General features: G+C 44.6%; 1 protein-coding gene across 1 annotated transcript in view; it reads right to left on the reverse strand.

The window, feature by feature from the left end:
* The window catches only part of LOC146869372 (complement C4-like), a 536,657-nt gene that overhangs the window by 66,446 nt on the left and 442,932 nt on the right, over window positions 1-27,279 (reverse strand). The window contains exon 32 of the mRNA XM_085599650.1: window positions 9,618-9,711. Within this exon, the coding sequence (XP_085455776.1) occupies window positions 9,618-9,711 (94 nt within the window). The remainder of the gene's footprint in view (window positions 1-9,617; window positions 9,712-27,279) is intronic.

The raw sequence follows: 27,279 nt of genomic DNA on the forward strand, positions 1-27,279 counted from the left end.
CCTCAGTAACTGTGGCTGTGAGCAGTCAGGCTTAACAGAGTAACTAGTGTAAAGCATTTTAGCTGCAACAATTTTAATAAGAATTCAACGCTACATTAAAAAATTCAGACACCAATTTATAAAACTAGACTGTATTTTTTTATGAATTTATAGACACCAAAATGAAAAAGATCTACCTGAGAGTTCTGGAGATACAAATACTTTAAGAAGCAATAAATCATAGCTTTCTACTTAACTTCAAACTTCAAATTCAACTAATCTGGCACTTAGAATATTTTTCAAGAAACTTGATAGCAATGTGGAATGCAGTCCTTTAGAGTTACTTTGGGTGACCGTCTCCGGCATGGAGCAGGTCAAGGAGGTCAACTAGGTGCAACAAGACAGTTACCGCAAAAGAAGAGCAGTCTTCAGACCAGTTCCAGAATCAATAGAAAGTTGACATAAAATCTAATGGAGTGTTTATGGAGTGGTCCTGATGCAAGGGATGCAGTAGCGTGAAGATGCTCAAGGATGCTGTGGATGCTGAGCCGGTGTCAGGGGAATCATGGAAGTGGTCCTGATGCAAGGGATGCAGTAGGGTGAAGATGCTCAAGGATGCTGTAGGCGATACTCTGGTTGACGGGGTTTTTCTGAGCCACCTCACGAACACGGTGGGACGACTTTGGCCACAGGGGTCGACGTCCCTCGTAGTTCAGATGCAGTCCAGCACTGACACACTTGCCACTCATCTGCTTGTCTCTGGCTACAACGGTTTCAGTGGTTTTCTATTTTTAGCGATAGCTTGCCCTCTGGGTGGCTAAACTGCAATCCAACGTCTCTTCCAGGTCCAGCAGACATGGCCGCACCTTTTAAGCATCAGAACTCAGTCTGGTGATCTGAAATACCAACTTGCCCTGGCAGACTTCCTCAGCTTTTGTGGCCCTGTGCTGTAGCAGAAAGTGACTCATGGAGATCACCTTCTTCTAGCTGGAGCTGAGGGATCACTTTTCCGCAAACCAGGCACCACAGGCACAGTCCTTTCTTCACTAGCCCAAGGAGGAGCAGGTGAAGTTCAATCTTCTGTGCAGCCTCCCTTTGCTGGTTCCAAGGCCGGCAGGGCAGTTCTTCTTCGGTCCTCTTCTTCAGTTCAGACATGATCTGATTAATATTTGCAAAGTCGATAGGTCAAACTTTCAGTAATGCGAGTCCTATTGCATTCCAAATGCATGTGAAAACTTGATCTCACCTCTGGGATCACATGATGTTCTTCAACAGTAGGCTAGCGGCCTAAATGTCCCCCCTTCAGATAATGGCATGGATGGATGCTGTATTTGTGCTCTGAGGGTGGGGGGAGAGCTCACAAAATTATTATTGTTGTAATGGGCTGTTGTTTTATTTATTTCACATTTTTGTATCAACATACTGTGGCGTTAGAATAGCTACCCCATCAATAGTTTCAAGCTAGCAGCAATGACTGGGGGGGTGAGGGTTTGCGAGGGAGGGAGGAATCAAGAGATGGCCAGAGCTGGCCAACCAAAAGAAACAATGGTGATGTCAGATGGGAGGGAACCAAGTACCGAAAGGCAGGACAGATGCAAAATATTAACCAACTAGAGAAAAGGAATTTTAAAAAGCAGGCCAACAAACCAAGCAAAAGCGGAGGGCATGTCCAAAGTCCCCGATAGCACATAACCCGAATACAGCAGGCCTTGCAGACCAGTGCATGCGCTGCCCAGGCTCGAACTAAAATGGTGTATCAGGTACATGGATGCCCCATGAAAAATATATATAATGGGGACCCTGGCAGCATGCAGAGGAAGACATTTCTTGAGGAGGGGCTCAGGTGGTGGAGCCGGCTGGGTCCAGGAACTGAGGGCACTAATAAGTGTCTAAGAATCTTTAGGTGGGGGCCAATTTGATGTCTGCTCCTTTGTATAATTTCTGCAGGGATTTGGCTGGTGCCTCGAATGACAGAACCTGTTGTTTTGTATTCATTATGACTCAAGTTTAATTGTCGCGGGTGGGTGGCTGCTTTTACCCGGTTATATGAAAATCAATAAAATTAAAAAATTAAATATATATCAGCAACAAAAATATTGAGGACACAAACATTGACTTTAAATTCTTGTATGTAATGTCTTTGTTAGAGGAAGTTGCATGATCAATGGAAGACACTGCAATCTTTTCCAGCAGGGACGTATTGGCAGATACCATACCCTCTAGCTTCTCGAGTGAGGAGGCGAGACGAGTAACTCGCTCTAATAGTGGGAGGAGTAATGATTTAAATAACTTCTCTATAGGCTTGAGAAGATCGAAGGTAGAAGAGTCTGCGTTAGATTGAACGGAGGGAGGGAGCGGGGACTTCAAACTACCAGATGCCAAATGGGAACTAGCAGACGTAGTAGGGTTGGGAGCTTCACAGGTAAGTGCAGATTTATGAGGGTTAGACACTTTGGAGGTTTTAGCTCGTTTCCCCTTGGAAGGGGCTCCCGTACGTTTCCTTTTACTCGGGATGTGCCTGGGCTTAGAGGCCTGGATCGTTGCTCCAGTAGATTGCTGGTCGATGGTGGACGGTGGAATATAAGTGCTATCAATGGTTTGGTCACCGCTAGTATCAGGGGTACTAATTATCTCGTGGATATCCACCAACGGGCAATGATCAAAGGTGTCCGGCGGTGTATTTAAGGTATTACCAGACAAATTGGAAGGAGGTTGGGGCTGGCTGTTATCAGGCGAAACAGCTGACATAATATTGCCAAGGGAAGATCTTTTAGCGGAAAGTTCTAGGGACAATCTTTTTTCCGTTAATAAAATCTCGTGTTCAAGAACACGAGCAGCTCTAGTAATAAAATTATCAAGAGTCCCTGTAACTTGACCCCCTACGCTGCTCCTAGCCACCTTCCTGCCAGACCTTAAGGAGGTCATGATTTAGGGAATGAGCAAACAAACAAACAAAGTCAAAAGATGGTAAACAATTAAACCTCCGATGATAACAAGAAGATGAAATTCACTAAAAATGTCCAGAACACACTACAATGTTTAAGCACAAAATGTGGGCAACCAATGCTATATAAACAGTTCACCAGTCGGCAATGGCGCGTGTACTCACAGTACCAGCAAAGTATGTGACTTGTTTAAGGCGGCTCGTTTTAAGGAGGTGGCCCGCCCCGACCACAACCGACCACGAACGGCCACAAACGGCCACAAACGGCCCGCTCTTTGCCCGGTCTTCGCCCCGGTCCGCGCGCGTTCCGCTGGCGCGTAACAAGTTAGTGGCGTTATTGGCAATGGGCGTCAAGATGGGGGCGGTACCGGGAAGAGCAACCAGGTGAGGCTGATGTAGTTGGCGCTGGGCCCCTTGGTCCTCGCAGTCCCAGAGTGAAAGAAGCAGCAGCCTTCCCCCGTGAATCACCTTAGCGTCTCTGGAGGTCAGTAAGCTCCGAGGCACACAGCACGAATGGGAGCTTTGTCAAGCTTTTATCCAGAATGCAACAACGAGCGGCACCCGCGAAGCGGGGGCCGCGAGGCGTGGAATGGTGCAGGGAGGCGGCTCCGGGAAGAGCAACCAGGTGAGGCTGATGTAGTTGGCGCTGGGCCCCTTGGTCCTCGCAGTCCCAGAGTGAAAGAAGCAGCAGCCTTCCCCCGTGAATCACCTTAGCGTCTCTGGAGGTCAGTAAGCTCCGAGGCACACAGCACGAATGGGAGCTTTGTCAAGCTTTTATCCAGAATGCAACAACGAGCGGCACCCGCGAAGCGGGGGCCGCGAGGCGTGGAATGGTGCAGGGAGGCGGCTCCGGGAAGAGCAACCAGGTGAGGCTGATGTAGTTGGCGCTGGGCCCCTTGGTCCTCGCAGTCCCAGAGTGAAAGAAGCAGCAGCCTTCCCCCGTGAATCACCTTAGCGTCTCTGGAGGTCAGTAAGCTCCGAGGCACACCTCGTCAAATGTCAAAAACAGCAACTACGAAAATATATACAACCACAATATCTAATAAAATAAGTATATTGACTTTTAACTATTATACATTATATTAACATATAAATATATATTTTAAACTAATATTACTTTTTTTTTAAAATACACCTCCAACATCAAGGATATATAAAACAGTATAACTTACAAATATCCTCACTTTGAAGTAAAAGTTACTTACCTTCGGTAACGCTATATCTGGTAGAGAAACAGTCTAGCCTCAGATTCCTTAACTTTAAATTCTCTCCAGTTGCCAGTCTGGATCCCAAAACCTTCCAGCAGCACCTCTGGGTGCCGGGGCATGGCGTCGTACAGATCTGCGGTGACGTTCTCTCCAGATATGACGTCGGTGGAGCAATATAAATCCGCTTCGGTGTGTGGACGTCATTTTCTTCTGTGAAACATTCCGCTCCAGAACGCGGAACCACTATAGAAACTGGTTGTGAAGAAGTGTGTCAAAAAAGAGAAAAAATCTTTCAAACACTATTAAAAAAAATGAAACATCAAATGGTGTAATACCAAACATGGATTTTAGAGAAAATCCCTAATATAATCTACTTAACACAGAACTACATGAACCTCTATGCCTTGGTCAATAACCCCCATATGAGGGAAGAGACCATTCCCTCTATGAACCATACATCAACGGTTATGTCATGGTAACAGCACACAGGACGTACAACAACAACACTAAGCTGTTTGTTAATTTACACCATCACCTGATATACTGACAGTACCCGCATCAAGGTTTGACGTTACCAAAAAGTAATTCATCGAAAGAACAAATAAATGAATACTGCTCACTGGTGTGTAAACCAGAGAGCAAGAAAACACACACACACACTCTACCATTCAGAAATGGACGGTATTGCAATCTCTAAACAAAAGCTAAGTGGCCAGGCCAAGCAGCTGGTTTAACCCAAACATAGAAGAGTCAATGATTACTGGTATATAAACCCAGTACTGAAAGGGTAAAACCCTTGTCTCAAGAATCATACGCAGAGCGGGGAGGATGGGCAGGGCGTTAAGGAATCTGCGGCTAGACTGTGTCTCTACCAGATATAGCGTTACCGAAGGCAAGTAACTTTTACATCTGATAGAGACATCTAGCCGCAGATTCCTTAACTTTGAATAAAATACCATAGCTATACCCCACTGGAGGAGGGACTGTGAACTAATCCTATGAAAGTTCTCTAAGAGAACTAATCGGTCAAATGAACAACCGACCAAGTGTACATAGGAATAGCAGTACAAGGGCTTCACGCTTAATAGAGACCCTGATCACTGTAACAAAACATATCGATTAAAACAACCTCACAGGCCCGAGAGAATCGGTCTTTGAAGGAGAAAAAAAGGGTTTGAAGCCCTCGAAGAATCATCTGTCAGAGGACAGACATGAACCCCTGTCCCCCAAACGGAAAAAAGAAAGCTCACTGACCAAGAAGGGTCAACAGCATAACAAAAGTCCTATAATCTGCATTGTTCATGACAACATTAATTATAAAAGAAACTGTCCTGATAAAATCTCCAAACAGGAGTTTTAGAACTCATTTCTGCAAAGGAAAGATGAACGACAATACCTCCTGGTATGAATAATTTAGTCTGGACAAAAGAATATCCATATTTATTCTATGCACCGATTGCATAACATCTTGCCACATGATGTATATATAGACATAAAAGGTTTTGCAAACATAAATACATCACCAAATACTTCAATTGAACCACAGAATTTAACTGGCCACAAACTACTGCCAGCAGAAGAACCTATAAAACTTGCCTCCAAACAGACTTCCGTGCCATAGCGCAATAATAGACTGAATACTATCTCGAGCTCTGAATAAGCTCAAACACCAAGGCAAGCGAAAAAAGGGAATTAACTGCATATTTGACTAACCATCTTTCTTTTTTATCTTTTTTTAACTTATTTAAAAAAAAAAATGCGTAGCGCATATGATACCTTCCTGTTTATACTGTGTACATAAGAATAAACTAGAACTGAGATCCAGTCCTATGAAAGACTTCCTCAATAATATTGAAGAATGGGACGCAACAAAAGGTGTAGTTCCAGATTACACATAAAATAAATCCCTGCCAACAACAGCCACATACGACACCTCTGATACAAGACAATATATGAAATGAGAGGATCGGCAACATACACCACCCAGAGAGAAAAAAGAGTAGTACCCTGCCACCATCCAAGGTGACTTGCCGTATGAAAATGTCACCTGACAAATGGTATCTTAAATAACTGATGCCACAACAAACAACAATTATGAATCCTCACAAAACAATGAATTTGGAGAATAATAAGTAGATTCCTCCAGAAGACAGGCAATGCCGATCGGACCAAGAATATCAAGGGAAGAAGGAAAAACATCCATTATAAAAAGTGTCTCCGAGACAGAGTCTCCAGGTGCAGGTAAATGTCTACGTGCAATGTCACGGTCCACTGGGACCCCTAACTCAGGCTTAGCCTAGGCACCTAATAATATGTCAAAAAGGGCCTCACTATATGGGAGAACAGGTTCTTCCCTTTTTTGTCACTGATAAAGGATCTCAAACAAAGGGTCTGTAGACCGCTGCACTGTGGGCAGTAATAAATCTAAAACTGCAGCCACTTTCCTCAGCATGTCCACAAAGGAGGAACTTGTCTCCATGGCAAGGCCAGAAGGATAGAGTAACCCCGATGCTGGCAAAGAGTCCAGACCACAGGCCTCACCAAGAGCTGTCAGCCAGCTCTCTTCCACCTGAAATGGGCCTAAAAAGTTCTGCCCCAGGTAGACCTCCTGACACCTCTCCATGAAGAGAAGCCACAACATGAGCTGCTCCTTCACGTTGCATAAGAGATACTGCCACCGACGTTGAACGACGCCCAAGCGGCGCAGACACAACGTCGACAGGAGAGTTGTGAGGCAACTTCGACCGGCGCCACCAATGTCAAAGTCAGAGTCGGTTGGTCAATTACTGGCGTCGAAGGCAAAGACACTGAAGGGCTGTGAGCTTGCTCATCCGATGTCTGTCGACGCCGATCCATCAAGTCCGAAGGCCCAACCGTCACTGAGGATGGTGCCCCACTCACCTCCTCCGGGCCTTGGGGCTCTCCAGAGGGAGATGGGGTCCCAAAGATGACCCATCAACGGCCCGGCTCCCGGAAACACAGGGAGGCGCGACACGAAGTCTCGAATGGCTTCCTCAACCGTCGAGCGGGAGGAGCCCTGAGGAGCCCTGGGGGATGGAGTCTCTCCACTCTAAAGTCCGAGACTGCGACCTCGACCGCCTCTTACCTTTCGACTTACCCAGAGAACAACGTCCTCTGGACCCGCTTCGGACTCTAGATCGACCCCACTTCTCTTCCCGGGACGACAAAGTCCGAGGCTGGGAAGCCTCTGAGGATCGTGAAACAAGCGCTGCCATCAATTTCAACCGCCGCTCCTTCACTGACTTTAGTTTCAACTTTTAGCAGGAACCACAATCCCCTGTGTCATTGTGTTCACTTAAACACCACATACAAATTGTATGCGGGTCCGTCACCCACATCTGTTTGTTACAAGACCCACAAGGTTTAAAACCTGTCGACATCAGTCAAGGCACACTGTCCCACCAACACCAGGTGCCAGAGTAGGTCTGTAAAATAAAACGACCTGAGGAAACCGCTTCTCCGGAACCGCGTTACAGCGCAGAAAAGAAGAAACTGATGTCCACGCACCGGAGGGCACTTATATGGCTCTACTGACGTCATATCCGGAGACGCCGTCACTGCGGAGCCATAAGGCGCATTCCCCCGGCACGCAGAGGTACTGCTGAAACTTTTTCGGATCCAGACTGGTGCCTGTGGAGAATTCAAAGGTAAGTAATCTGCGGCTAGATGTCTCTATCAGATATAATTTCAAACATAAAAAGCAAGAAAAATACTACTCATAATGAACTATATTTATAACACAAGATACTAAAAATAAACAATAGACTGGATATTAAATGATATTAAAACAGAAATTATTTATAAAAATACTACAAAAATATGTAACAAAAATATTTACCACTAAACAAACTTTTAACATTAAACCACAAAAGTATATTACATTAAAAAACCTCTGACAAATAAATTAGACTTAGTGTTCCCATTCCAACATAAGCGACAGTAAGAAAGTTTTTGACTTTGGAGGGGTCAGATTATCTATTCCCATTCCAAGGTAAGCAACAGTTGGGAAAGTGTTGGACTTTGGAGGGATCATAACTACTATTCCTACTTCAGCGCAAGCACCAAAATGGAAATGTTGAACTTCGAAAAGCACAGATTTACTTTAGCAAAACCTAAAATGAGAAGAATTAAATCAACACATAAACACACACACACATATATATGTGCATGTGTGTATATGTATAGTAAATTTTAAAAGTACATTTTAAAAATATTAACCATAAATGTAATTTAAATAAAATAAAATAAACTTAAAATATATTGCCAAATCAAAAAATACAAAGCTATACTCAAAATAATTAAACATATTAACTTATATAACAAAATCTAATCAAAATCAACAAAATAATTTACAAAAACCCTTATGTACAACTAGATTAAGACTACATTTATAAAACAATATTTGTACCTTCAGTATTCTGTCACACAATATTTTTGTCATTACAATATTTTGACACAATATTTCTCTCTCGAGATTTCTGAAACAATATTTGGTGGATCACCGTCAGTCATTTTAAGCTCTCCATATTCTGACGAGTAGCTCAGCTATGCGAGATCTGCCTAGGATAAGTGATTACTCTGTGATATAAGCAACCAAATTTTGTGAAATCAGTGTCTTTGTATTTACATTTCCTGCCCATTTCCAGCGAGAACCGTGAAGGAAAAAGAGGGCGAAGGGAAAATAAGTAGAAATTATAAGTGAAGGAAGATGCTATATACATTATGGTTCTCATTCATCTTTCATTCTGAGTGGTCGGCACTTTGAGCTGACATTTATAGCACCTTAAAAAATCCTGCTCCTTGAGTTGGAATTTATCGGAACCAAAAAATACCTATTTTATTGTTTGTCCCTAATAATAGGGACTCGCGTGCATATTTTGATGCTTAACGTGCCAAAATATGCATTTCCCAGTAACTATCGGGTTTGACTTGCCCACAAAAAACTGCAAGAGTGGGGTTATAGTATCAAACTCCCAATTAAGATATGTCTGGTTACTGGAACTGCCATACATCTTACAAGTAAACATTTCACTCGTATTGAGGACCTAACTAAAGTCATACAAAGACTATTGCATTTCTGGGCAGAGATTATGAACCATCACTTTAAAGGTCACTACAAAGCAGCTCCTAACACCAGACTGGGGTGTCAAGGGCCAATAATCAGAATATAGGAGCCACACAATTCTGTCTAGGAATAGAGGCTCCCACATGCTGATAGACTCTCTCTTAGGTCTGACTGCAAGTTCATTACACTGACCATTCACCATTGTAGTGTCTCCTAAATGTGAAACAGATGACCACTCCACCACAGAACTGGCACAACTGGTGCACAGTCAGGCTGCTGAATATTCAGTCTAGAAATTTGCATCACTGGAGTGTGTTTCTAGCACTTCCCTACACTTGTGTTAGTGGCCTAGTGGAGAGTGGTGTCTTCTCAGTCTGCACCGGGGAACAGCATCATTTACCCGGTTCCCGGAGATCTTCGGTCAGCTCGATCTCCAACTTCAGTTGTTGGCAGGTGTTGTTCTCCACCTGCATCACGTTGTACAGTCGCAGAATCTGAAACCAACGGGGAAAGCCAAAAATGAGGCTTCTGTGTCACACAGTGGGTCGCAAAAATGTTTCTTCAGGTCGTTTGGCCATTTAACACCATTGCCAAAGCTGGCTACCTTTTTCAAACACATAAACTGTGTAAAAGACAGATCTGCACATGTTCCTTCCCATCAACACCAGTACCAGAGCTGGGCCAGCCCATATACCCTCCCTTCACCACAAGTGACAAAGCCGGGTTAGCTGCCATCCCTTCCCTTCATCACCAGTACTTGAAATGGGTCTATCCCAGTGGCGTCTGGTGACATTTGAAAGTGGTGAGGCGTAAACGTCAGGCATAACTTTTATATAGCAAATGATGTGAATACGTTCAATGGACAAACCTGGGGTCCAGGGTGAGTCCCTCTACCAAGAAAGAAATTAAAAATAGATTGGCAAATTAATGTAGCGAGAAAGCAAGGCTTATAAAGCAGTGAAAACTTATAGTCCTAAACACATTAAAAACAGCCCCATATCTTCCTGCATTAATATGTTCAACAGTTACTGTAATGTGTAAATTGTACAGCATGACAACTATAGCCCTTTAAAATGTATGCTTGCCCATTGTCTTGCACTGCATGCAGCAATAACTTTGGAAAGATATGCTCTAACCAGACTTCGAGAAGCACCCACAGATGCTGGCTGAAACCAGTCACATAAAAATACGGGCAGACAGGTCCTTAAGTGAGATGGAAAAAGTGGGGGTTCCTATAAAAGTACATGTGAAATAAGTTTCTGTGATTTCCATAGTGTGCCACCTGACCAGTATTTTGGTTTTTCTCTGAGATGTAACTTTACCCAGATACATGACACAACAACTGACATACACCCAAAGACTGTCAGTATGATTGGCTTTGTCACTGGGTGTTGGCTGTTCAAGATACATGAGTAACAACAATGATTTCTTATAAATAACTAACATTGACATTTTTTGCATTCTGAAATAGTGTTATGCATACACACAATTTTGTTCCTAATGTACATAATTATCATCAAACAATAACCAATGTATTTTCAATATATATAAACAATGTTAACAAAAAATATATATCAATATTTTTATACAATAAATGATTTAATATACATTTTTTGAATATCATCTGTTTATTTGGTGTTTATATCACCTATTTTTGTTTTTTTCGCCCACATTAGCAACTGATTATCGCCTTGCCTTAGGCATTCATTTTTTCAATTGTATATTTCTTTGTAGAAAGGCAATCTTATATTGTATACAGGGGCCCCGTTCTTTTCCAAACTCATGGGCAGAAAGGCATACAGGAGAGTTGAGCTCAACTTGAGATCAAAAGCGTCTCAGAGCGAGAGCCGCCTTGGAAACTCCAGCGTGCAAAACTGCTGACATTGTATGTTCTCTGCAGTGGCGAACAGATCTAACCAAGGCTCTCCCCACCACTGAAAAAGACCTTGCACCACATCCGGTAGAAGACACCACTCATGATACGCTAGGCATCTTCGCCCTGGCTTGTAGAGAACTGCCAGTTGTTGAACCACCGAGGAAATGCCCTGAGGTTCCAGCCATGTCGAGCGACGCATGGCCTCTTGACAGAGGGTCAGCGACCCCACCCTGCCCTGATTGGCGCAATACCACATGGCAGTGGTGTTATCCGTGAACACCTGCACTAGTCTACCCTTGATCGAAGGATAAAAGACTTTCAGTGCAAAGTGATCGAAGGATGAATGGCTTTCAGTGCCAAACAAATTGACCGAAGCTCCAACAGGTTCATATAGAGCTTGTACTCTGCCAGAGACGTGAGGCCTCTGATCTCCACCTATCCTAGATGGCTGCCTCAGCCCAGGAGTGACGCATCTGTCACTACTGTCAGATCTGGTTGGGGAAGGGAGAGGGGTCTGCCAAGGACCCATTCACGGTTCGTTAACCACCACTGCAGATCTTTTTCAGTACCCTTTGAGAGCTGGACCATGTCAGACAGATTCCCCTGCTGCTGTACCACTGGAACGTCAGGTCCCACTGCAGAGCCTGCATATGCAAGCATGTGTCACAAGCAGGATGCAGGAGGCCATGAGGCCCAGCAGCCTCAGAGTCAGTCTCACTGAAACTCAGGATAAAGGCTGAAATATCAGTATCATAGCCTGAATATCTTGGACTTGCTATTTAGAAGGATAAGCCCGAAACCGCACTGTGTCCCGAACAGCTCCTATGAAAGGGAGCATTCGAGAGGGAGTCAGGTGTGACTTCAGCATGTTAATATTGACCTCCAGTGAATATATTAAGTCGGACATAGGCTGGCGGTGGGAGACGACTGCCTGGGGGAAGTCCGCCTTCAATAACCAGTCGTTGATATAGGGTAATACTGGCACCCCTGATCTCCACAGATGAGCTTCAACTACTTAGATCATGTTGGTGGATACCTGCTGGTAAGCCCAAAAGGGAGCACGGCAAACTGAAAGTACTCATGGCCCACCGTGAACTGCAGGTAACACCTGTGGGGAGCAGAATGGGAATATGGAATATAGGTCCTGCAAGTCCAACGCTACCATTCAGTCTCCCGTATTGAGGGCAGACAGAACTTGAGCAAGCATTTTGGATTTCTCCTTTTTCACGAAGAAATTGAGAAGGTACGGTTCTAGAATAGGAACACAACCTTCTTGTGAAGCTTGAACCCTCTCTATTGCTCCCTTGGCCAAGAGAGCTGTCACTTCCTGGTGGAGTAAGGAGAGATAGGCCTCCATCAGCCTGTCGCAGGTGGGTGGCATGGGTGGAGGGGTGGTGATGAAGGGGAGGGAGTAGCACCTTTGGACAATCTGGAGAACCCAGCGGTTAGATGTTATCGATCTCCAGTGGTGCTGTTGACGGAGTATCGTGCCTCCCCCTGATTGTCCATGATGGTTGAAGTGTAAAGTAAAGGGGCTTGGAAACTGCAGCTACCGGGGGAGTGGTGGACTGGCCCGACCTCTGGCTGATGACCTACATGCTCTATGAGTACCGTGTCCTTGGCCAAGCCAGGCCCGGAAAGCTTGTGTATTGTGGTTGCTGGTCATGTAGAGAAACAGCTGGAAGCCCCTTTGTGGTCACGAAGGAAGCAAAAGGCAGACTGGGGTTGGCGAGGGGTCATGAAAATGCCCAAGGACCTGTCCATAGCTCTGCTTTCCTTAAAGCACTCCAGCACTGGTTAAAGCTTTGTTTTCAAAGAGATTGGAGCCTGGACATGCACCGAAAAGCCAGTCATCCTTTGCCAGCCATCATGCCACACATGAAGAAACTGCTCTGCCTAACAAGTCGGTCATTTCAAGCCCATTACAGATTGTGAACTTAGCTGTGTCCTTCCCATCAGCCATAACTTGATAGAGTATGGCTTGGGCCTCATCTGGGACCATAGACAGCACCTGTGAAACAGGATCACAAAGTAACGGCCGAAAATGCATGTGGTGTTCATGGATCGCAGTGCCAGGCTGGTGGAGGCAGACATTTTCTTGCTTAATGTGTCCATCCTTTTGAATTCCCTATCCAGTGGTGTGGTACTGGTAGGGAATGCACCAGGATTTACTCAGGAAGTGGAGGCTTGGAGCACTAAGCTCTCCAGGGTAGAGTGCTGGGTGAGGAAATTGGGTTCCCATTGAGTGGGGCAATGGTGGCGGGCAATTATCCTGTTCACAGGAGCCCGTGTGCAGGGCTTGAACCAGGCCCCAAGCAGGATGTCTGTGAAAGCTTCATTAACAGAGAGGAGGTTCTTTGGGGGTGACTACCGGCTGAAGCACCTCTGTCAAGACGTTAGTCTTGACAGCCACAGAGCATAGCTGAAGATCCAGGACTTTGACCGCCCTCTTAAACACCAGAGCAAAGGAGGCTCCATCCTCCATAGTAACGGTAGGTGGAGAGACTAAGCGAGTATCTCGAGAGGTGTCCAGTCGACTGGCATTCGCCAATTCCTCACACCAATCCACAATGGGGTACAGGGGCTGGTATTCATAAGGGCCCTGTGGGTCCGGCCATTCTTCTCCAAGTCAATCAATCAATCAATCAATACATTTGTAGAGCGCGCTACTCACCAGTAGGGGTCTCAAGGTGCTGGGGGAGGAGGGGGTGCCGCTACTGTTCGAAGAGCCAGGTCTTGAGGTGTTTCCTGAATGTGAGGTGGTCCTGGGTCAGTCGTAGGTGGGCGGGGAGGGAGTTCCACGTCTAGGCCACCAGGTAGGAGAATGATCTTCCTCCGGCGGTGGCTCTGCGGATCCGTGGTACGGTGGCGAGGGCGAGGCTGGCAGAGCAGAGTTTGCGTGTTGGAGTGTAGAACGTGAGGCGGTTGTTGAGGTATTTGGGACCTATGCCGTGGAGTGCTTTGTGTGCGTGGGTGAGGAGCCTGAACGTGATCCATTTGTTGACGGGGAGCCAGTGCAGGTCTCTCAGGTGGGCTGATATGTGGCTGTGGCGGGGGATGTTGAGGATGAGTCATGCGGATGCGTTTTGTATGCGTTGGCGTCTTTACTGGAGTTTGACTGTGGTTCCTGCGTATAGGGCGTTTCCGTAGTCTAGTCGGCTTGTGACGAGGGCCTGGGTGACCGTCTTTCTAGTTCCAGTAGGGATCCACCGGAAGATCTTACGGAGCATGCGCAGGGTGTTGAAGCATGAGGATGAGATAGCGTTGACTTGCTTGGTCATCGTGAGAGAGGATCCAGGATGAATCCCAGGTTGCGGGCGTGGTCAGTGGGTGTCGGTGCGGTGGGTGGCTGTCAGTGCGGTGCCCAGTGCTGTGGGCCACCAGGAGTCGTCCCAGGCGGATGGGGATGGTCCGAGGATGAGGACCTCTGTCTTGTCTGAGTTCAATTTCATCCATTCCGCGATGTTTTTCATTCCTTCCTGGAGGTTGAGTTTGGCGGTGGCTGGGTCTTTGGTGAGGGAGAGTATCAGCTGGGTGTCGTCGGCGTATGAGACGATGTTGAGGTTGTGTTCGCATGCAATGGTGGCGAGGGGGCTCATGTAGATATTGAAGAGGGTTGGGCTGAGCGATGAGCCTTGGGGTACGCCGCAGATGATCTCGTTGGCCGCGGAGTGGAATGGAGGGAGGCGGACTCTCTGGGTTCTGTCGGAGAGGAACGAGGTGATCCAGTCCAGGGCTTTACCTTGGATCCCGGCGTTGTGGAGGCGGGTTATTAGGGTACGATGGCAGACTGTATCAAAGGCGGCTGAGAGGTCTAGGAGGATGAGGGCGGTTGTTTCCCCGTTGTCAAGCAGGGTCCTGATGTCGTCGGTGGCTGTGATGAGGGCGGTCTCGGTGCTGTGGTTGGCTCAAAATCCGGACTGGGATGGGTCGAGGGATCCATTGGCCTCGAGGAATGCGGTCAGCTGTTATTGACGATCTTCTCGATAACTTTTGCAGGGAAGGGAAGAAGAGAGATGGGGCGAAGTTTTTGAGGTCTTTAGGGTCCGCTGTGGGTTTCTTCAGTAGGGCGTTGATCTCTGCGTGCTTCCAGCTCTCTGGGAAGGTGGTGGACGCGAGGGAGTTGTTTATGGCGTTCCGTAGGTGGGGAGCGATGATGGTGTCGGCTTTGTTGAAGATGTGGTGAGGGCATGGGTCGGAAGGAGAGCCGGAGTGGATGGTGTTCATAGCGTGGGCGGTGTCTTCGGTGCTGATGGGAGTCCAAGCGCTGAGGGTGGTTGTAGGGGGCGTTGGTTTGGTGGCTGGGGGCGCAGTCTGGGCACCGAAGCTGTCGTGGATATCGGCGATCTTGTGGTAAAAGAACGTGGCGAAGGAGTTGCAGAGGCCTTGCGACGGTTCGATGTCGTTGCTGCTGGCGCTGGGATGGAGAGCTCTTTTACGATGCTGAAGAGTTCCTTGCTGTTGTGTGTGTTGTTGTCCAGCCGTTCTTTGAACAATGTCTTTTTGGTGGTGCAGATCAGCTGGTGGTGTTTGCGGGTGGCGTTCTTGAGGGCTGTCATGTTTTCTGTCGGCTGTTCGCGGCGCCAGGTTTTCTCGAGGGTTCGGTAGGATTTCTTCGATTCTTTGAGGTCGTCAGTGAACCATGTTGTTTTCCTGTTGCCGGGCTTGCCTGGAGGGTTCTTCAGTGGTGCAAGGGTGTCGGCGCAGTTGACGATCCACTGTGTGAGATTGCGGGCTGCATCGTTGGTGTCAGTAGTGTTGATTGGTGGGTTCTGGCTCAGTTATGTGGTTAGCTGGTCTGCGGTGACTTTGCTCCAGCATCTACTGGGGATCTGTTGGTGGGATGTGGTCTTCTTAAAGGTGAAGTAGATGCAGCTGTGGTCGGTCCAGTGTAGTCCGGTGGAGTGGCTGAAGGCAACGTGGCTGCTGGCAGAGAAGATGGGGTCAAGCGTGTGGCCGGCGTAGTGGGTGGGGGTGTCCACCAATTGCTTGAGTCCGAGGTTGGCGAGGTTGTCGAGCAGGGTGGTGGTGGTGTTTTTGTCATTGTTGTTCTCCAGGTGGAAGTTCAGGTCCCCTATGAGGATGTAGTCTGATGAGGCGAGGGCATGTGGGCTGATGAAGTTGGCGATGGCTTCACTGAATTGTGTGCGTGGGCCCGGGGGTCTGTAGATGAGGGTTCCTCTGAGGGTGGTCTTGGGGTCGGTGTGGATCTGGAAGTGTAGGTGTTTGGCGGTGGTGAGGGCATCTTCGGAGTTGGTCGTGATACTGATGGTGTTCCTGTAGACGATGGCGATTCGTCCTCCGATTTGGTTGACGCGGTCCTTTTGGGTGATCTTGTAGCCATCCGGGATGGCTATGGCGATGTCGAGTCCTAGCTCATATGAATAAGGCTCAGGCCCCGGCCTGGATGACATGGCTCCAGCCACACCAGAGTCAATGTTGGACGATGCCCCTATGGGTCTGGGTTGGATTTGGGGATTATAATGGGGATGATGCAGCCGGAGGGCTTAAGCGGGTATTGGTAGCCCGATAATGAGGTGCATGGATTCATAAAGTTCACGAAGTTGGGCGGGGGTCGATCTGGCTCCAAGAAACTCTGCAGGCGCTGAGACAGCCTAGGTTCAGGGTCAACCGTGAAGTCAGGCCTTGAGTGTAAATGCTCCTGTGTGTCGTCGGTTGACTTCGATGGACAGGGCGAAGTTGATGATTTTTTCAACTTCTTACTCTTCTTTTTGTGCGACTTACCAGAACAATACGACTTTGACTGTGAAAAAGATTGATGGCTCCGTGACCAATGCCAGGACCTTCTTGTTGACTGGGATCAAGACCATCGTGGCATAGCATGTTGAGCAGGAAGGAGCATGGGGGATCGCTCCCTCAAAGCCTTTGGGTGCATGGCACAACAATCAACGCAGGTTTTGGCACTGTGGTCACACTCAAGGCACCAGAGACAAACAAGGTGAGGGTCATCTCAAACATTTGTTTGTGACATCCAGCCTTCCTTGTTGACATCCCTCCCACACCAGGAGATCAGTCTAAAAAAACGTTGACAAAAAGTTGAAAAGAGAGTCAAAAAACGACTGAGGGTAGCTCCATCCGGATCTGTCCTGACTGGCGTGGAAAGAAAAGAAGTGAGGTCAGCATGTTTGGGTGGCACTTATATAGACACACACACACGTCACTTCCAGCTAGGACAATGCTATGCAAATCTGAACAGCGACCCCTACTAGTGCGTACAGATACTGTTCATGAAGATTTTTCAGATCCAGTCTGACGCCTGGGGATAATCTTAGGTTAAGGAATCTACGGCTACAAGTCTCTGTCAGATACTAGGCTCACTCCACCAGCTAAGCCAAGAACTAGTGACTAACGCCAAAGGATGCCTACTGCCTCATAGTGCACATGGTGCATCTGACACGCACCGGCCTTAATGGGGTGAGGAAAACCAAAAATTGCCTCCCAAGCAAGGTATGGTTCCCACTCATGGACGAGATGGTAGTGACTATCATACATTTGTGACAATGGTGCAAAGTAGCTGGTCCCCTTGACCCACCAGTGCCTGTGCTTACAGAACATAGCTGTCAACAATTGTGGACATGTGCCAGCCTCAATTTTGGCTGCCTCCCCTTTGCGCGGTACACCATGGTCCTAATAGATGATTACACCAAATACCCTGAGGTGGAAATTGTGACATCTCAGACAGCCAGTGAGACCCTGCCAGAGCTCGAGAAGATGAGGTCCAGACAGAGTTGTTGAAAGAACTCAGGACAAAAAATGTTCCACCCTTTCTCAGCCAGGAATTTGCAACATATGTACACTCTTGGAACACTAAACATAAGAAGGTGATCGCACTGTGGCCCTAAGCAATGGGGATGCCGATAGGTTCATGTGTATGTTTAAGAAAGTAGTTTGCGTATTTCATGCTATCTAACAAACACTTGAATGGGCCATATACGCCTATTTACAGGAGTCCTGCCAGACACCACATTCCACTACCAACAGGCCCCAGGACATGCCATCATGGGTTGAGTGATAGTGACCTCCCCCCATTGACGACCACCAAGCACTGCAGAAGAAGAAGGCTACCAATCAAAGGGGGAGCATCCACGGAGGGGCCAGAGAGCCCGAGAGTAAGATATTCGACCAGGAGATCCAATGTACATTAAGGACTGGTATCCTTAGAGCAAATTTCGAGCTCCCATTTGAACAATACCTGTGTCCGTTTGCTTGCGCCAGATGGCAGAGACACTCTAAGGCATGGGCAAATAGGGCCAGGCCCAGGGCCTCAGCCGTTCAGGAGCATCCTGATAGAGCCATCTCTGTCTTTCTCTGATGCCTTTAAATAATTATTTCACAGATTGTTTTAAATAACGTTTTCCTTTCGTTTATTTTTAATGTGGGAGATTTATGAGAGCCTATTCCAGACATGTTGCTGAGAAATGCTTATGTTTTTCAACACCATGTAACATTCATAAAACAATAATTTTGGATTAAAACTGAACTTCACATATGAGAAATGGGTGCGGTCACAGATATTATTTACAATAATATTAGTTAGCTGCTGCGGAATTGTAATACTGAAAGTAACCACCACTATTTCTGAGTATTAGATAAAAACACATTTAAAATATGGACGAGTTTGCCTGTGCACTGTCAATAACCTGGCCAAAGTGGACATAAAAGCTGAAACTGGATCATAAATTCAAAGCTGGTCTGAATTGGTGCCCCCAAAATCTGCTTTGCCGATGGCCTCTGAAATACTTAAGATGTCCTTGGACAGAGGTCTGTGCGAAAAAAACAGCTGGGAGACCCCAGGGGCTGCAATCCTCCCAGGATTGGGCCAGGTATTTAGAGTGCCCTCACAAGTCCTGTGCAAGGCACCAGTACAGCCGGCTTCTGACTTTGGTCTAAGCTTCACTGTACAGATGACGTAGGATCAGAAGCTGTGCAGGTCCAACCAATGAGAAGAGAATGGGGCCTCCTATATCCTTCATCGAGGCAAGGGGAGGGTTGGGCTCTCAAGAGGTATATGGATCAATCTGAAGGTATAGGGGAATATGGGGGCTTCCAGAGGAGGATTCTACCCACCTTGCAACCGAGGCCACACCTGTGCAACTTTCCAAAGAAAAACCTTACGCTTTTGAACTGTTATAGCTCCAGTTTAATGCAAGGGACCAAATTTACAAACGCAATCTGTACCGCAAACATACATTGTAGGTGCAGGAAAATGAAGGGGCACGGAGTCAGGAGGGCTATATCTGGCTGAGATTACTCTTTGCCCGACTCATTCGTTATCAGGCTATTAAAAATATTCAATAGAACATCCTCCTTCCAGCAACCAGATGGCACGCTTGAACTATTTAATAACACCTAATGCTAGTGGATGATGGTCACCAAAGCCGCATGACACCACCAGTGACGCAATAGCTCTGAATTAGTATAAATGGCCCCTCCGGGAACTGGATGGACACCCTCAATGATGCTCATGAAAGACTATAAGTCACCTTCCCTTATAATATTACTCTCTTGTACTATTAATTGTTTAATATTATTTTAAGTGATGCCTCTGGCCCTTAGAGAGTGCTCACAAAATGCCACTTGACGCACTAAACCTCTAAGGCCTTGATTACAGGTTAAGTAATACCACACCACATATTTTCAATTCCGCCCAGTAAATGCGGGTTTGGCACCCACAGTGATACGTTTTCTTCCATGTCTCGCTGAATTGTTCCATAAAACTCAGAAAGAACCTCATATTTGTCACCACACTCACTGCCAGTGTGGTGAAGGACAAGGCAGAGTGACTTGAGCTGTAATTCCCTCTTCTGTGAGACAAAGGCATCCAGCTCCATTCTGCATCCAAGGCTGCCATCTTGGATTATGTAGTCCATTAGCCATCAAACGTCCTTCCTGTCCCAGTTTTAACATATCTGAGGATATATCAAACCAATAAAATGCACTAACTAACTCATAGGGCACACCAAGAAACTTTACTTGACTCGTACAATCACTCCATTGCGGTATCCAAAACAACATAAACCAATTTCTTGACTGTGGAATTCGATAAATCCATTCAATAATTAGAAATAAATGTCTGAGGATGTTCCCAGGTTTCTGCCCTAAAAATCTCAAGAAGTGAATCACCACCTGCCTCAGTCCAGGAGGCTGAAAAGGGTCACTCAGAGAAGACCTGTAAGCCTGAGTAAAAAATTCCTTTCACCCACCTACTTAAAGTAGGAGCAGGCACCTTTTCCCATTTGTTGACTGCTCCGTATGAAACAAACCAGGAATTAGACAGATTAAAAGGTTGTGTCTTTGGGATTATATTAACAATTCTGATCTCAAAGAAGATGGAAAAACCGAAGCACTCTTCCTTCGAAAACTGATATCTCGACTACACTTAGGAATGAATTTGGGATCTACTTGAAGTACAACCCTGTATGGGAAAAACCTCAAAGAAGGGAACGTAATCAAAAGGTCAGATAACTCCCTCGGTCTTCTGGCAGATGTAATCGTTCAGAAATAAGTGCTGTAAAGTAGCATCTTTCTGTGGTTCAAGCTGAGTCAACAGAAGGCCCATTAATCACTATCACCAAACCACAGGTTGGACCCATATTTGTGAATGGCTGGCTCCTGAGTCTAAAACTCTTAAGAAGGAAAGCTACTAGTGTAAGAATCATGAGAAATCCTGAGATGGACTTCTGAACGCCTGTATTGCTAACCACTAAGCACTGAGGGTAGCAGGAGCTTGGTCCTTGTCAAAACCCTCTTTCAAGACGTCAAGGACTTAAAACGATTAATGGAATCTGGGGCCACCGATTTCCCAGAACACCAATATTTAAAAGAACCCTAATGTTACTTGTAAGATTTCAATGTAAATGATCTTCTGGAGTTTTCTATATCCAAGGCCACCTGATGTGAGGACCTCAACTTTTCCAAACATAACCTCTCCATTTCCAAGCTGGCAAGTTCAGCCTCTTGAGAACCTGAAAGTCGAGGATGGAAAACTGAAGGGGCAGGAGGGGGATGAAAGGGAGATGAAACTGAACTTCTACTGCCATCTCCAAGATCAAGCGATACCATCGACGTCATGGCCAGAATGGAGCCACTATCATCACCTGAAGCTTCTCCTCCTGAATCTTCTGCAGCACCTTTAATGGGAGGAGAATTGGAGGGAAAGTATACAGTAGATGTTGAGGCCACAACATTGACTGCAAAAGGACACCAAGCATCCGAGAAAAAGAGAGGGAGCATTGCTTCTGGAAGGCAAACAGGTCTATCTTTGGGGGCCCAAACCAAACTGTTGTATCTGTTGTAAATGAAAAAGAGAAATGGAAGGCAAACTGCGACTCAAAGCATGTGCCTGAAAATTCACCTTGCTCTGAACGTAAACTGTACTCACAGCCAACAGATGATCTACTGCTCAGGAAAAGTTTTTAGTGGCCAGGTCGTTAAGTCCCCAACTCCTTCTGCCCGCCTGATGATTCGGTTAACAACTTGCTACTGATTGTCTGTTCTGATGACCAGATGAAACCCTTCAAATATGACTGGAGAGCACTGACATTTGGAATATGTGGGTACTGTTCCTCAAAGTGGTCAATTGGATATCTTTTCCCAGAAAATGAGGAATATAGGATATATCCATGTCTTTCCATTATTTCATGACAATGTCTCTAAAGACATCATGAAATGGAAGGTTGTCAACTGTAGAGGAGCAACACTGTGTATAAAGCTACTCTTGCTTCTGCTGGTTCTGTTTAAATTCCAACACATTTTGAATATACCAACACTTTCTACAATTGCGAACCTTGAATGTAGCTCTTTTTGTGGTCAGACTCCTGTTCCCCATCCAAGTCTGCCCTAGCCCTTTTTACAGCTGGTTCATTCAAAGCAGGGTCGACTGTCTGCTTAATAGCTGCAGAGTCCCTCTAGAGATCTGTTATACCTCCTCATCCATAGGAGGCTCAGGGTTGTTACCTTGCTGGTTTCCTTCACGTGTTCCATAGTAACTGAAGTAAAATAACACCTATAGAACAAACTGTAAAAGCTGTAAGACTGAAACAATGAGACCTTCCAACAACAGGCAGCAAGTCCCAGCCGTGAACAGAAGAAGGAATACATCCTGTTTATATGCAGTTGCCTGGCTATCAACTCTTGTTACTCGAGATGCTTGAGCCAGACAAAAATGAGGCAATCGAATATCCGGTCGCTTGAACAGGAACAGCACATGACCAGAGTGGGAGCACCACCACATGCTGGTATCTGCAAGACTACCTCCCCATACCAAGACTTTTCCCTACCCCAGCACCGCGAGAACTGAGACTTGGGAGTAACTGTCACAACGTGATGAACAGGGCAGTAAGTACATAAGAAATGCATTCAAAGAAAACATGCACAACGTACTACAACAAAAGGTTTACTTATCTGTCATACCATTTAAAGGTCGACAGGGAACAATTATCAGGAGATTTGAGAGGAAAGGGAGGTACTTTTACAACAAGGTCAGTCAACGTAGAGATAGGACTGAAATTTCAAATTTTGTTGGGTTTACTTTAGTAGTGACCTGTTGGAAGCAGACTCCTCATGTATGCTAATACTGAGACAGGGAGGACGGACGATGGGTAATGCAGTCAGTGACAGTGAAGGTTCCATTAAGGAAAAATCTACAACAGAAGGTAGAAAGAAACAGAGGGAGGGAGAGCAAAGACGGACTGGACCTCCTGTATTTCGAGAAGTTTGTAGGGATGGTTATAATTTGAGGTGCCGCAATAAGATTAAAAAGTCGGAACAGGATCAGCATTCTGACAGCCGTTCTAAATGTTCTTCTCAGGTCATTGATGATAAACAAGCAGAGAGAGTGAGTCTGTCCCAGTGCTGAAGAAAAGAAGAGTATAGCAGGAAAAGTGGAACAAGACGAGAGACTGAAGTCAATGTAAAGAGGGAAGAGAAAGGGTTGGGCCCTGAGACTCCAGTTAGAAAGAAGAAAGTAGTAGGAAAAACATGCAGAAATAGCTACGGATACTCTAGAAAAATAAGACAACGGGCAATTCTCCAAAGGTTTCTGGTGGCTGATACTAGTTGAGAGTCCAGATAAGCATTTAAATCCTCCTGATAAGAGTTTATTTTCTAAAGATACAGATTGAAGGGGATATACAATGCATCATTAAAGCAGTCTTCTCTCCGCGTTCGAGGTTTTTGATATCATACTAGCTGAAAATTACTTTATTAGTGAAGCACCCGGGGGAGTGGGGGAGGTTTAGAGTAAGTAATTAGGGTAGCTTTTTCTCACATAGTACCCGAAGATATCAAGGAAATTTACACCAGTGGATGGGATGTTAAACAGGAACCCGGCCTCATACAGAAACCAAGTGGGGTGGGATAAACCCTCTATTGCACATGTTAATCCCTTACGCAGTGAGCATCAATACCCTTTAAACCCAAAGGCAAAGCATGGCATAAAATCCAAGTGAAAAAAATTACTGAGGGGAGCTCAATCGATTTGTGTTATGGTGCGGAAAAGAAGGAACTGAGTTCAGCATGCTGGGGTGCTGCCTAAATAGGCACTGCGCATGTCACTTCTGGTGAGGATGATGCCAAAGACAAACAACCCTCCCTACCACTACACAATGGGACTGCTCAAAAATTTCCAGATCCAGTCTGATGCCTAGGGAATATTCCAAGGTGAAGAATCTGCGAGTATAAGTCTCTATCAGATCCAAATCCACATACACGATATAGAGCATCGAACAATTGGAAGAAACAATATTTTCAGTTTGTAACGATTCACCTATTACATGGTTAATACAAGGCATTATTTCTGTAGTATTCCCTTCTACTGTGAAAGCTGATGCCAATCCAAGTCTGAAGAAAGAGGAGCCATGGTTGATGCATGTTTCCCCTTCGAGGCAACACTTGCTCTCGACTGCTGATAACTACAGCGTTTATCTGTAAACTTCTGTTCAGTGCTCTGATTCTCCCTAAGAAACTCTAGATGCACATTACACTATTCCAGCTCTCATAGTATAGCACATATAAGTAGTTGGTAAATTTTATTTGCATGATTAATAAAAAATCTTACAATTACTACATTCTTAGAGAAAACGCACCAATTAAAAATAGTTCAAAAGTTTTTTAAAAATAATTTAAGGGCTAAAAGGTTTTCTTAAATAGACATAAATACAATATATAAACATTACATCAGACCGTCATCTTTCCAGAACTTAATATAAATAGTGTCAATTAATATTTCTATAACTTATGCATGATATCATAAATTTAGTCCTAAATTTTGTCCTTAACTATTTTAGACTTCCAGATTTCCTGTGACCAACTCACAGGTATCCAACTTCTTTTTAACAAGTATTAGAAATTTAGTAAAATGGAAAATCATTTTAATATCCGTTGGTCTAAAACAGACTACCATGGCGTGTCTGCAGGTACGAACACCTCTGTCAATGAAGCAGTTTTTCAAGTATCGTTTTCTTTCCGCCATCATTACTGCACATATACAAACAAGATGTAAAATACTTTCATCCCATAAATTGCATAATCTGCACATAGCTTAGATGGTCTTAACCAGGGCACTGCATGTTTTAAGCCAGGAAAGTTGCCAAATCGTGCTTTAATAAAGGTGTTTTAGTTTCTACTGACCATGGTATTTCTAAGTATGGTTGGACCTTAAGACTTGTATATTCCTGGACCAACATCCATGCGTGGGATCTCTTAATAAACAGTTCTTTATCTTTTAAAAGGGACAAATGTTTAACTGATTTGTTAATCATTTTCTTAAAACTTTGTAATGTTAAGGACATTTCCCAAATTTCAGCAACTGACAGTTCTTCAAGTACTTTTTGTAGATATTTATGGAAGGACAGTTTTTTATTTTGTTGCATTTCTTTCCACAAGAATGTGCACATTAGGTTATTGATATTAGTTTTAATTTGTCTCCAGGTCTTAACGTACTGACCCATTCTTGCATATTGTTGATTACAAAAGCCAAATTCTATCCTTATCTGAGCAGGTGATACATTAGGTGGAAGCCGAAATAGATGTTTAAATGTATTTGTAATAGCATTATTTAATAATGCAGAATCCATTCCACACAGTATTTCACTTCCGTATGTAAGGCTTGGGAGCAATTTCGCTTTTATTACTTTTATTAATGGGGTATAAGTTGGACCTCCCAAGGAGCTATAAAGTAGACGAAAAGCCCCTTGTTGACTTTTGGCTCTTTTCCTCACCTCCTTTTTATGAAATGTAAAGGTTCCTTTCTCGTCAAATAGTATCCCAAGATATTTGTAACATTGTACTTTTTCTAGTTCCCGCTTTTGGTGCTACTATTTGTATTGACTGTCCTTCCTTTTCTTGGTACTAACTTCCATTACTTTTGTTTTTGTTTAGGTTATAGTCATTTTGTTCTCAATTGAATACATTGGTGTTTTGTTTATTAATCGCTGTAGCCCTATCCTTGTTTGGCTTAGCAGAACGACGTCATCAGCGTATAATAAATTTGATATTTGTTTCTCCGCCAGCTTTGGTGAGTCTGCTAATTCATTGTTCATTTCAAGGGTAAAATCTGATAAAAATAGGTTAAATAAATATGGGGCTAAAACATACCCTTGCTTTAGGCCTTGAGTTGTTTTAATTTTCCTCGAGAGCCTTGAACCATTCCCTAGCCGGACTCTTGTCCAAGTATCGGTATATAACAATTGTATTGCATTTAAAAGGCTGGAGCTAATGCCACAACAATCCAATTTCCTCCATAAAACCTGCCTATTCACACAGTCAAAGGCAGCTTTAAAATCAACAAAACATAAATATAATGGCTGTTTTTTTATTTTATATTTTTCCATTAAGATTCCCAGTGTTATCACATTTCTTGTTGTACCTTGCCCTTGTACAAAACCCGATTGTTTTTTTGGAATTAAATGATTTTCATTAGCCCAGTCAATTAATTCCTTAAGTAGAACCGATGCAAATAATTTAGCTCCAATATCTTGGAGCGTGATTAGTCTGTAATTGGATGGGAGGGACCAGTTCCCACTTTTATATATAGGAGAAATAATAGATCCCTTCCATGACTCCGGAACTGTTTTTGATTGGAGAGCGTGGTTAAAAACTGGGGTTAGATAGCTTGACCAATATGAAGATTCCTTCTTATACAACACTGCAGGAATCCCATTAGGGCCTGGGCACCATTGGATCTCTGAGTCTTTATTAATTTACATACTTGGTTTTCTGTTATGTCTATTGAGTTGTTATTCTTTTCTCCTCCTATTCCTTTTATTGCCCTATCAGTAGGATTCTTAGCCATGTTAGGGGTAGGATTCAAATGCATATCTATAAACGATACCCATTCAGATTCAGTCACTGTTGATGAAGTAGATTTGCTTCTAGATCTACTCAGTTTGTTTACTAAAATCCAGAAGTCTCCTGAATTACTCCTTTTGCAAGCATATAGAGCTTTCGCCCACAACAATTGCTTTTCTTACATTTTGTCCTTCCAGACCATTTTCCTACCTTCTTTATTTATCCTTTTAAGTTTCACTATGTAAGCTAAATTAACTGGGAACTTTTTTACCAGTCTCAAGATTCTGTTACGTTCTTTTTTTAATTGATGGCTTTCAAACGAAATTTTCACCAATGAACGTGCTGGTTTATTTCTCCACTGACCTTTGTTAGCATATTTTTTAGATTGACTGGTAATTAATTCCTTGGTGAAGAGAGACCATTTTTCAACAGCGTTTGAGTAATCTCGTTCAAAGTAAAAATCAACAATTGCCTGCGCAGTGTTTGTAATAGAATCTTTGATGCTATCTGACCAATAAAGTTTCTTATAGTTTACTGTCGCTATTTCTCCCGGAAGTGTCATATGGTTTTCATATCTTAGGCCATTTAGGTTTAACTCAATTAGTTGTTGGTCATGGTCGCTTATATCTGTTCTCTCTATCTGGTAAGAAAAGATTTTATGAAATAGATTCAACGATGCTGTGGTATAATCTATTCTAGACCTGTAATCCCCAGCTTGGAAAGTCCATGCAGGTGGTGAATCCTGAGGAAATCGACCATTTAGCACTCTTGGACCTATAGTTTCTAATTCTTTTACAAGAGTCTTAGCTATTTTTTCATTGTTTTGTTCCCTCGTAACCGTTGTTAATAAAAAACTTGGAATTGACCATAAGTAATT

Source organism: Triturus cristatus, chromosome 1_1 (genome assembly GCF_964204655.1).
Source record: "Triturus cristatus chromosome 1_1, aTriCri1.1, whole genome shotgun sequence".
Taxonomy (NCBI): Eukaryota; Metazoa; Chordata; class Amphibia; order Caudata; family Salamandridae; genus Triturus; species Triturus cristatus.